The sequence below is a fragment of the Ursus americanus genome, chromosome 30 (genome assembly GCF_024610735.1).
Source record: "Ursus americanus isolate L20-20 chromosome 30, mUrsAme1.1.p, whole genome shotgun sequence".
In the NCBI taxonomy this organism is placed as follows: domain Eukaryota; kingdom Metazoa; phylum Chordata; class Mammalia; order Carnivora; family Ursidae; genus Ursus; species Ursus americanus.
This window is the reverse complement of record NC_142156.1, coordinates 5,522,976-5,535,775: the sequence shown is the minus strand read 5'-3', so window position 1 is coordinate 5,535,775 and position 12,800 is coordinate 5,522,976. Positions and strand designations below refer to the sequence as shown.

The 12,800-nt window shown below is 36.6% G+C and overlaps 1 protein-coding gene across 2 annotated transcripts in view; it reads right to left on the bottom strand.

Annotated features, from left to right (window-relative positions):
- Positions 1–12,800, bottom strand: part of HORMAD2 (HORMA domain containing 2) — a 78,993-nt gene that overhangs the window by 48,697 nt on the left and 17,496 nt on the right. For both annotated transcript variants that reach the window (XM_045791328.2, XM_045791327.1), the window contains exons 6-8: positions 9,519–9,539; positions 8,924–8,950; positions 2,721–2,788 (exon numbers count right to left, since the gene is read on the bottom strand). In XM_045791328.2, coding sequence (XP_045647284.1) covers positions 2,721–2,788; positions 8,924–8,950; positions 9,519–9,539 — 116 coding nt within the window. The remainder of the gene's footprint in view (positions 1–2,720; positions 2,789–8,923; positions 8,951–9,518; positions 9,540–12,800) is intronic.

The following is a 12,800-nucleotide window of genomic DNA, read 5'->3' as shown; positions in this document are numbered from 1 at the left end:
ACACCTGACATCTAATATTGGGTCTGCTGCTAACTAACTGAATGCCGTGTGTCAAGTCATTTAGACACCCTAGGTCAGTTAGCTCACTTCTGGGATAAGCTTAGACACATTTCCACACCTCTCCAGATTTTCTATTTGAAAATTGGTCATCAGCTCTGGGCCTTTCTACCATCTGGTTATCTGTCAGAGACATCCCTTCCTCTTACATGGATTGCAACAATGGCTATCTATTCTTCTTGTTTTCTTCTTGTCTGCACTGCAATAACATTCTCTATGCCACTGCCACAATAATACACCTAATAGGAAAATCTGTTCATGTCACTCTCTTGCTTAAAATTCTATCACATTCATCACCTTTCAATCAAATTCAAGAATGGTATGTGTACGATGCATTTCATGACCAGGGATGCCCTCACCTCCAACTTCATCTGCATTTACTACCCAGTTTCTTCTCATCCACATGCATTTGCATTTGCTGTTCACTTTGCTTGTATTGTGCTTTTCCCACTTCTTTTCCCGACTCTCCTGAATTCATCCTTTAATAGCTAGCTCATGTGTCACCTCTTCGAGGAAGTTTTCCCTGATAATTTCTATACATTACTCTTATTTATAATAGTTTGTATGCCCCCTTCTAGATTATGCATGGCTCTATCTTTCATGTCCACAGTACTGTTTGGTGCCAGCTAGAGTAAATACTCAGTAAACATTCATGGAATTAATGGACGAATGTACAAGTTGAACAAAATTACCTTCTAATTCTAAATATTCCTTTATTTCTCTCCAAAATTTTCTTCCCAAATTGGTCTCATATTTGAGTAGCTTCTAGGAAGGACTATCACTGCAATATATTTGCATAATCCCTTTCACGTAGTAAGCACTCAGTAGTGAGTAATACTCCTAAGTAAGTGTGGATTCATAAAACAGACATTAAGTGAATACATTGGCTCCTTTTTTTATTTTGAACAACAAAGTTTTGTCTACTAAGATTTAACCAATTTGAAATAGGTAACCCGAGTGAAGGGCTATAGCATTTAGCTCATGGGATCTTTTAGTATACATCATATTCATAAAATTATAACCATGTAAAATCATACTCAAGACTCCCTTGCACTCTTTAAAAGGGAAATTATCTTTACTATGGAAGAGGTGATAAGATAATTTTGTAGGACTGATCATTTAAATAAATGTCTACCTTTGGTTTCTAGGAAATTAGTAATATGCATTACCTTCTCTCCTCCTTAGTAGCTGAAAGATTAAGCCATTTCTGTTTTACCGCTCAGCACTTGGCATATGTGCCTTCATAACAAAAGAGATTAATCTGATTGTCAGTAGTACTTATATTTAAATTTTGGAAAGTAAAAGGCAACTGTTTAATGTGAAAGAATATGTATGAATAGTGTTGTACAATCTGTACAATGCTATATAAATGCTAGCTTATGATGATTAATATTTTAATCCTCATTACTAAAACTTACTTCCTCTGCACATCCTAGTGCTGTCTGTAAGTTTTACAAATGAGAGGATAATTAAGGAAGTGAATCTCAGAGAGAAATCCTCAAACTTGCAGTAAATGATAAGACAGAGCTAATAGCAGAAAATTGAGAATTAGGCCACGTTTCTCTTCAGACTTGCTCCTTTCATGGGCACTCATTCCCCTGACTTGGAGCCCTCTACCACCCAGGGCTTTTCACCACCATCCACCCCCTCCACTTCTATTCCATCTCATCGGCAAAACTTAGATCTTCCTGAATCCAAAAGCTACTGGGGTGGGAATAAATGTTACTCTTCAATAAAACATCTCCACCTACACCAGGGATCTTTCTAAGCAAATACCCTTGTCTTTGCTCTTTAACCCATTAGTATATCTAAAACTTGGCATTTTAAACTTGATAGGAAAATGTAGTGCTTTCCAGTCTTTTCCATACAGGGACACACATAAAAAATTACATTTGTATGATATCCTAGGAGAAGTAGGTGAGAATGTTTGTATTTATAAGCAATAGTTCAGGAGTTTAATCTACTCCAGATCCGGTCTGGCTACAACAAGGGCAAAAAAGATTAATATCTTAGCATAGCAACTTAAGAAACTTCAGGTTAGTGTCTAAATAAAATCTTATGGAGTTCTTCAGTCAACACCATGTAGACAGCCTCATCAATATAATTGCTACCACTATGCCACCCACCAACCACCATTGACTCCAAGGACCACTACCATCACTACCACTACCACCAGGTACCCTTTATTGGCTTTTAAATATATGCCAGGCATGGGCAAAGCTTTGTATATGCATTGCAATTTAATAGTCACAGCAACCATATGATGTAAATATTATTAATTCCACTGTGCAGGTGAGAATATTAATATCTAGGGAGGTTGAGTAATCTGTCCAAAGTTAGACCAATAATGGAGTGTTCCAAGCTAGGTCTCTCTGCCTTAGGAATCGGAACTCTTAACCACCAAACTTAACTGCCTTTAGACCCCACTAACATCACCAATGAGGAGAAGAGGGAAAGAAGCAAAGGAAGACTCTATTTCCCCCAACTTCATCCATAGATTTCAGAAATTTAAACAATTATTACTATTGTTAATAATAGAGGGTTTTTGTAGGATTAGTTACAAAGGGAAATTACAAAGGAAATATAAGGCCTATCTATGGCTTCAAGAAGCTTATGTTTACCTCAGTCCTATTTCTCATGTTCATTAAACAATTAGATTCTACCTGTCAAAATCCATAGTGGCTCCTTCTTTCGTGTATTTGAATTTGAACTGGTATATCTCAGTCACTTTCTAGAAATATCAAAGGGAATAGAGAAAGAAATTATTTACAAAAAGAAATCCAGAACCTTATCTAGTAATAGGTGAGGAATATTTTTACTGTATACCTACTATACTACTTACATACCTCTTTGTTTCACAGCATAACATTATTCAGGAGTAATATTTCCAGATATAAAGATAACTTAATTTTTCTTCTCCATGCTAAAAATGAGTTAGATGGCAAATTCTATTGTTACTGTTTCAAAGCTGGAGAAACTAAGACGCAGAGTCAAGTATCTGCCCTGGCATAGGTAAATGACAGTGAAACCAGTTGAGAAACCATTCATGGTTCATGTAACAGGTATTTATCAAATGTCTACTTCGTGTTAGGCACTGGAGTCAAAGTGGTGACAAACAAAAAAGTGGTGACATGACAAAAATGTCCCTGTTTTTCTGGAATAGACAGCCTGGTGAGAGAGATAGTCAATAAATAAGTAAACAAATATAATAATTTCAGATAGTAATAAGTACTGTGAACAATTTGAAGCACAAACTGTGATAAAGAATAGAGGGAGAGGTGCTGATTTGGTTTGGAAGGCCAAGGATGGCCTCCCTAAAGGGATGATGTTTGAGCTGAGCCTCAGTGAAAAAAAGGGTCATGTGCAGATTTGGGGGAGGACGGAATATCCTAGGCAGAGGGAACAGCACTGCAAAGCTCTAAATCAGGAAAGTAAGTCTCTTTCAAGGTCAAAGAGGAAGCCAAGTGGCTGGTGATGAGTAAGCAAGTAAGAGAGTGTAGGAGGTGAGGATGTGGAGCTTTACTGGCCACGATAAGGGGTTTGGATTTTATTCTAAGTAAACCAGAAATACACTGAAGTGTTTTAAGCATGGGAGTAATTCGCACGTTTTTAAGATCACCCTGGCTATTTTAATAGTGCATAAGGAAGAAGTGGAAACCATGAAAGCAATTAAAAGGCTACTACAGTAATTCAGGGAAGACCAGAATGGCAATGAGAAAACTAGAAAAATTCAAAAAGGAACCAGGATCTATGACATCAGGTCTCATTTTTTTCATCCTGCACTAAAAACTCAGATACCACTGCTATTTGCTCTCAATGTTAAGAAAGCTAGAAATAAAGAGGGACATATATTCTCATAATAGACATACTCCATGTAAAATAAGATGATTGTCTTGTAGTTGAAGCAAGCGTTTGACCAAGATACATTGTACAGCTTGTCCACAGATCTGGAGAAGGTCCAAAAGACAGGTAAAGGGTGTAAGTTTAAGTCAGAACACAAAAAATACCCTTCATTCATCTGTTTCAATATTTGGTCTTGATACTATGGGAATAAGGATGTTAGATTGATCAGAAAGTCTCAATGTTTCTGTTACTTTATTCTTTTTTTTTAAAAAAACTATTTATTTATTTATTTATTTATTTATTTATTTATTTATTTATTTATTTATTTGACAAAGAGAGAGACAGCCAGCGAGAGAGGGAACACAGCCAGGGTGAGTGCGAGAGGAAGAAGCAGGCTCCCAGTGGAGCAGGGAGCCCGATGCGGGGCTCGACCCCAGGACCCTGGGATCATACCTGGGCCGAAGACAGACACTTAACGACTGAGCCACCCAGGTGCCCCTCTGTTACTTTATTTTAAGACTTGTTCCCCCAGCTCTACTGATCTTAAAATCTTAGCAAACAACTTAATCACAGGTTATCAGGTCCTGGGGAAATTGGTTCATGCTGCTTAAACTCTGAGATAGCTGATTTGTAGTGGACTTAATCTAAAAGAAAAAAGATATTTTTCTAGCAAGACAGTCTACTTGGGAAATCAAACAAAATTTAGAAGGCTGCTATGTGAATACAGTAGGAGAGGTATGTGATGTTAAAGGTGCCTACCGCAATAGGTTCACCCCAGACAGGCAAGACACACAGCATCCTCTCTTTGCTCATTCATGCTGGGTGTAATTGCCCTGCCAAGCAAACGATGTCTATTCTTCCTGTCTGCCCATGTTTCACAACAAACTCCAGCTTTTCGATGCTCTGAGCTATCTTTTATTTTTTTTAATTATAGCAAGAGTAGATCCTTCAGCAGCTGATAATTTTATTAACATGTTATTTGGTCCTGAAGCAATTCATGAGAGTTATGTTTACAATGGTTTCACACAAGATGCTAATCCCTTATAACTTCAGTCTGACTCTGATTATGACAGAAGATATATTTACAGCAGACATTAGTCTCTTAACATTGCATAAAACATTTTCTTGCTTTTCAGATTAATGTATCACCTAATAAAGATGTGCCTTTAAACCACTCAACAATGGTTTCTGTTAATCATACTGAATATATTCAGATACCAAAGCAATAGCAACATATACAGCCTTTTCTCCTCCCTTCACATTCCAATCCATTGGCAAGACCTTTCAGAACTATCTCCAAAGCATATCCCAAATCCATCCATTATGATCACCCTGTCCAAAACACCACTATCTCTCTTCATCTGATCTCCTTGCTTGCAAACTATTCCTCCAGTAATTCATTCTCTGTTCTATAGCCAAAAAGTGTTTTTGAAAATATAAATCAAACCATGTCACTCCTTTGCTTAAAACACTGCAACAGTTTCCCATTGCCCTTGGAATAAAATCCAAAAACTACCTTAGCCCACAAGATCTTACACATCTGTCCCTTGTCTACCTCTCTGACTTTATCTTCTACTTCCTTCTCTCCTACCCACTAAGCTCCAGGCTCAGGGCACCCTTTCTGTCCATGAACACACAAGATGCCTTGCTGCCTTAGGACCTTTGCACAACTATACTCGGGAACATGCTGTCTCCAGTTGATGATGATAATATTTGGGCACTGCCCTAAACGCTCTACATTTATTCATTCTTAAGCAGTCAGTGCTCTGAGAGTAGGTGTTATTATCCTCATTATACATGAAGCTAGTAAGTGTTAGAGCTGGGATTTGACTCCAGCTCCTACAATGTTAACCACTGTGCTATTCTGCCAGTCATGTGCCATTGCCTCTTACAGACCTGCATAGGCTGACTCCTCTGGCCCTTCAGGCTTAGCTCTGAAGGCCTTCCATAGACTACACTCCAATCCTTCTCCATTCCCTACCTTGGCACTCTCCAGCACACTACCTTTCTTTTATTTTCTTCATAGCATTAGGACTATCTGAAACTATATTGCTCATTTTTGCTTGTTTATTGTTTATCCTCCCTCAAGGATAAAAGAATGTAAACTTCCAGAGAGCGGGGCCCTTGTCTATCCCATTAACTCCTGTTTTTACACCTTCAACAGCGCTAGGCACATGAAGGGAACCCAATTAATATTTCCTGAATAAAATATTAAGCCAGGATAGAGTTCACACTCAATTAGGATTTCATCCTACAAGGATTTTTTTTTAACAAACCAAATTGTGGTTAGAAACAGGAACCATGTATAGTTTAGTTCTTGAAACAATCTATTAAAAATGGATGCTGACCACTTCCAATAGGCACAAAGGAATAGATGGTGAAACAATAAGATTTATGTCCTCACAGTATTGAAACATGGCCTTTTTTTTTTTTTTTTAAAGTAGGCTCCATGTCCAGGGTGGAGCCTAACAAGGGGATTGAACTCACGACCCTGAGATCAAGATCTAAGTTGAAATCAAGACTCAGATGCTTAACCAACTGAGCATCCAGGTACCCCTGTAGCCATTCTTTATAGTTCTATCATGCATTAAGTTGTGTAAACCTTTCCTTAACATATTCACGTTTTGGTTTACACACTTATTAATACCCTTCACACATTTTATAGTGTGTATCTATAGGAAAGCTACACTTATCCCTCTTCACTACTTTAGTTACTTTTCTCAGTTCATCTTTGTCATGAAATGGAGCAACCAGAACAAAACTTCTAGTACAGAAATACCACAACTCTGTGCAATGTCCAAAACTCCATTGGCCCCTGGACTGGGTAAGCACACTTATTTAAGACAGAGGTTTGCAACTATTGTACAACGACAGATTCTTCATAAGAAATCTACACATTTTAATCCATGTGTAAAATATATTTTTGCTTCAGGTACATGTTAATATTGCTATTGTTTCTTCAGTTTTGTTTAGGGAAGGAAATACTTCTACAGATAGGAGTCAAGAAACATGGCACAATGTCAGATAAATGCTAAAAGACTGTGTTTACGTGAGAATGTTGTTTTGTGAGTATATAAAAGAATGAAAGGGGCGCCTGGGTGGCTCAGTCGGTTCAGTGTCTGCCTTCAGCTCAGGTTCATGATCCCAGGGTCTTGGATCCAGCCCCCTGTCTGGTGGCTCCCTGCTGGGCGAGTCTGCTTCTCCCTCTCCCTCTGCCATTCTCCCCTGCTTGTGCTCTCTTCTCGAGCTCTCTCTCTCAAAATAAATAAACAAAATCTTTAACAACAACAACAAAAAAGAATGAGATTAGGAAAGTAAAGTGGTTGTATCAGTGACTTGATGCTAAATATCAACTATAAAATAGTACAGTCCCATGGATACTTTTAGGCTATTCCATAGTTATGTTGTAGTTACTGCTGACTTGTTTGGTGTTCTTTTGAGTCTTTTAACACCCTCAAACATGCCACTAAAATTTCTAGCAATCAGAAGTGTACCATGAACACAGAGGTTAGGGATCACTGCTATAGAGAACAATCTGTAAGCATTCAAAATATTTTTTCTAGGTTATAAATGATAGTTCAGCACTTCATATGATAAGCTTTTGTTTTCTAGCTTCATTACTTTGCTTGCATCAAAGCTCATTTAACAGCACCCCCTCACATACACACACCCTCCACCCTAAGAGTAGTTAAGCCCAATTTGCTCAGCATTTCACTACCTCAAAAGCACTGGTTTCAGATTAGGAGTTTTACATGTGTAAGAAAACAAAATAATTCATTGCATTAAGAAAATGACCACTTTATTAACAATTTATCAGAAGGTTTTAGTTTGGGAAACTTCCCCTCAAACCTACAGAAAAAAAAAAGCATTTTGAAATTAAACAAGAGACAAAGATAAAAAGGAGCATTGGGTATTATACGCAAACAATGAATCATGGAACACTACATCAAAAACTAATGATGTACTGTATGGTGACTAACATAACATAACAAAAAAAATTATTAAATAAATAAATAAATAAATAAATAAATAAATAAATAAATAAATAAGGGGCAGTTCAGGCATTGGGGAATTGTTACCCACCTATATGTACCAGTTTTCCTCCACCTTGTTCAAAGTTATTTATAATCTTCCAAAAAAAAAGGGGGTATTAAAGGCTAAAAATGCTTAATTTAGTCTTGAATGCTACCAGTTAGGCTGAATCCATAGGCTTAAGAAGGAAAACTGAAAGCAAGGAAAAAGGAAAGGAAACTAGGAGGAAGATACAGAGAACAGAATGAAAAGAAAGAACACAGGGCTTCTCCCTCCATCTCTATGCCATTGCTACAGAGTAGTACAAGTAATTACTACATGTCCAGGACTATGATATTTACTCTGGGAGACAGAAAACAAGACAACACACTTGTCCTCAAGGATTCAGAATCTGGTGGAAGAGATAAAGTAATCCACATGAATCAACTGAGACCGTTAAATTGTGGGGTCTCATTAGAAAAGGAATTTAGAGAAGGAGGAAATTAGTGTGAACAGCATAGGCCAAGAGGCTTTCATGGGAGATTTGAACATAAGTTGGCCTTGAAGATGAGTAGGATTCAACAGGGAAGAACTTATGAGAGAAAGAAGAAGTAAAGATCTGAAAATCTATGAAAAGGTCAAGTAGGGGAGAATTTAGTTTGGCAAAAAAGGGAAAAGTTTAGAATTATGCTGTATTTTCCAAAAGGCCACAAACAGAAAGGATTCAGAATCAGTTAAAATAATTAATAAAATGTGGTTTTATACATGCAGAGATTTTTAATTTTAACATGTTAGGGAATAGGCTCCTCTATGCTTTTTTATTTTCTTTTTTTAACACCCCTATGTAGTTTTTAAAATCTCATAATAAAGAACTGGTGAAGTTTATAACAAAACGCACTGAAAGAGCTCACAATGAGTTACTTTGGTCATATAGTAATCTAGTAACATAATCAATAGCCTCAACTCAGGTAAACATATTTAAATATAATCCCATCTCAATGTGTGTTCTTACCTCAGGTTCCTTGGGATTTGTGTAAAGCTGTTTAAGGAGAAATAAATAACATTTAATTTCTGAAACTTACTAGATTACCCTCACAGAATACATTTTCTATGCGAAGAGTTCAATTTGTGCTCTATTAACTGAGGACTGAGATATACATATCTCAAGATAATTTGTTATGGTTTAAAAATGCTTAAATAAATAAAATATCTAGAACTTTCCATCGTATCTTCTCTTTCTATTCTTAACTACACATAGCATGTTACACTCAGAAGCACACAAAACTTCAAAAAAGTCTATACAACCACAAAAACAAAAAACTCTGAGTCTGTAAAGAAATTCAAAAATATGAAATCCTGATAGCTAATATGTGAAGCAGATAGTATATCCTATATACTTTCCTATGTGTTGTAATATACCTAAGAAATACATAACTTTGTGATCTTTCATTAAAACTTCTGGTAGATTCTACTTTTTTTTTATTCTAAAATGTCATAGGACAGATAAAGAAATTCAGGGAGAAGTTGGGATAGTACTGTTTTAATGTGTTACTTGCCAAAAAACAATATAGTAGAGACACAAGTTTGGTCTTCAAATGTGTACTTACTGTAAGTACTGCCATGTGTAGCTTTAAGAGAAAAGAAAACTACTGTTATTATATACTTGTACCGATATTATTGTTATTTTCAATAAAGGCTAATTAAAATATGATTTCAGAGAGGTTCCAAAGATTTGGGTAGAAGATCTAAAAAAGGGATACTAATTCACCCATTCACTCAAGTGAGTATGAATTTCCATATATAGGGTTCTGCTGGAGAGGAGGGAAGTTAAAAAAAAAAAGGTAACTATACTCTCTAAAAGTTATATTTTAGTTTGGGAGGCAAAAGATATACAAAATAATTCATTTTTACTAAACATTAAATATGCCACCAGCATCTCCAAAAAATTGTCTTTTGAAACTAATCTACTAAAGTAAAAATTTTAAAGTCTGATAGGTCTATAAAACCCTTGCCCTGCCTATATATATATTATTATAGACAGATTCTCTCTGCTTGAAAGAGTTAACCAATATATAGAGATATAATCTAGCCTCTGATATAAATTTAAAAACTGGAATACAAATTAGAAAATTTCTGGACCAGGGATGTCTGGCTGGCTCAGTTGTCAGAGCATGTGACTCTTCATCTCAGGGTCATGAATTCGAACCCCATGTTGGTCATGGAGCCTAGTTAAAATTTAAAAAAAAAAATTGTTTTTAAGGAAATTCCCCAACCATAATTTCATATCAAATTATTCACCTATTTCACCCAAAGGACTAAAACTTTAGTGACACTGTGTGGCTATTTTGGTTACTGCATACAATTGATTTTAAGACTACATAGTGAAACTCTAATTTATATTAATTATTTGATTAATAGTTCATTCATTCATTCATTCATTCATTCATTCATTCAAAAATAGACGTGGCCCTTGATCTCAGGGAACATGCAGACCAACAGGAGAGAAAACATTAAACAAAAAAGCAAATAGATAAGGACATCATTACAATTGTGTTAATTGCTATGACAAAGCAGCACAGGGTGCTTGAGAACATTAAACAAAAGGACAATCTAGGCTGGGGTGGGGGGAGGTATGTGCCAGGGAAGACCCCTCTAAGAAAGTAAATATTTAGGCTGAGACCTGAAGGATAAATTGGATTTAGCCAGGTAAAGGATATGCGTAGGGAAGAGAATTTTGCAGGCAAAAGCAACAATATATATAATAAAGGGAAAAGGCATTTGGCATGTTCTAGAATCCTTGTGTGGCTTGAACATAGTTAGCAATGGTGAGAGTGATGACTTTTGGAAAGGCAAGTGGAGACTAGATCATACAGGTTCACTGTGAAGGACGCTCAACTTTATTTTAAAAGCCATGGAAGATCTCCAGGCAAGAGATTGGTATGGTTAGACTTAGATTTCTGAAAGAATGTAGTGTGGTTAGTGAGTTGGAATGGTAGGGAATTGAAAATGGGAATAAGGAGAGAGATTAGGAGGCTACGTACAATATAGTCTCTTCTTTATAATAATTATCTAAAATACATACACACTTTAAAGAATTTGAGCATAACATGAACTACAAAGAAAACAGGGTAAAATCACCCAAAATTTCCAACTAGAAATAATCATCGTCTTCAACAGAAGAACACCTTTCGAGATCTTCAGATACTCAAACTTGACTTTACTCAAACTATTTGTAACACATTAATCATTTCCTAGTAGGAGATTAATATACTAACAACTGAAAAACAAATATAAATACCATTAAGAGTCTAAGTCATCCATCTAAGGTATTGTCTTTTAATCTCCCAGAACAGTAAATTTAATTGATTCAGTCATAGAGGTAGTTATTTAAGTAAAATAAATCTATCAAACTAGGTAGATAATCTTTTTACATCACAATGCTCTTTTAGTACATGTAACATTGTAATTATTTAAGAAGTGACTCTATTAGATTGTGACCTCCTCGAGTGGAGGAATCACATCTTTCTCTCATTTTTACCTCATCCAGTATTTAGGTACAATGTCTGGCACAGATTAAGCAGATAAGAAAGGAAGGGAGGGATGAAGAAAGGAGAGAAGAAAGGAGGGAAAGAAGAACAAGAGAAGGTAGAGAGAGAGGGAGGAAGGAAGGAGAGATAAAGGGAAGGGAGAAGAAGGAGGGAAAGAGGGAGGAAAGAGAAAAAGAGTTAACACTTACATAGTGCTTATGCACCAGGCATTGTTCTAAACATTTTAGATTAGTGGTTCTCAAAGTATGGTCCCTAGACCAGCAGTCTCAACATCACCTGAAATTTATCTGAAATGCAAATTCTTACATCAGAAATTTTGGGGTGGAGCCTGGCAATGTTTTAACAAGTCCTCCAGTTCATTCCAATGCAAGCTAACATTTGGAAGCCAGTGCCTTAGATTAGTTCATTATCTCAAACAACCTTAAGAGGTAAGCTCTGTTATTATCCTCATTTTGTATATAAAGAAACTAAGGTACCGAAAGGTAGGTACTTGCCCAAGATCACACAGGTGTTAAGTGCAGAACTGGGATTCCCTTTAGACTGATTCCAAAACTTGTGCTCTTAACTATATTGCACTGCCTCACAATGATGGATGTTCAAGAAATGCTGCTAAATGAATGGATGAGGGAGAATGAAGAGTAGCATTCAGTATGCTGGTGATGACCTTCTCCATTTAAACCTGTCCAAATACTAAGGGCCTTCAAAGTTCAAAAGCCATTTTCTCCCAAAGATTTCCCTCATGCTCCTCACTAGATACAACCCCTCCTTTTCCATATTTCTATTGCACACAAGCAGTATCTTTCCTTTAGCATGCATTAATTTCTAATGAGTATTATGGGCACTTATACTTGTGATAGAGTTATAGCCAAAATATCTGATATTTTTACACAAAAATATCAAGGTGATGTGGGAAAAAAATCGATATTTAATAGCTCAACATGGCACAGGTACTGGCCAATCAGAAAGGATGCCAACTTAGCCTTGGAGGCTCTGGGCTCCTGGAAGCTCCCCCTGGGCCAGATGTTAACCCTTTAGTTGCTAGATTATGGATAGGTCTGGACAGATCCCCAAACAGACAATGGTGAAGTGAGGGGGAGACAATGGTGGCGGTCACTCAGGGTCTCAGCAAAACAGCTATTTACCACCTGATGTGAGTATTTCAATATTTTAACAACAGGCACAGCTGGGCCAGTGTGTAATAGCTGATCATCAGCCATGTATATGAGTATCATTTCTCTTCTGCCATGGTCTAGAAGATCTTTGTGTGCACAATCCCATATCTGTTTTAATTTTGTATCCCTCAGTCGCCCAGGTCAGTGTTGAATAAATCATCAAAAATAA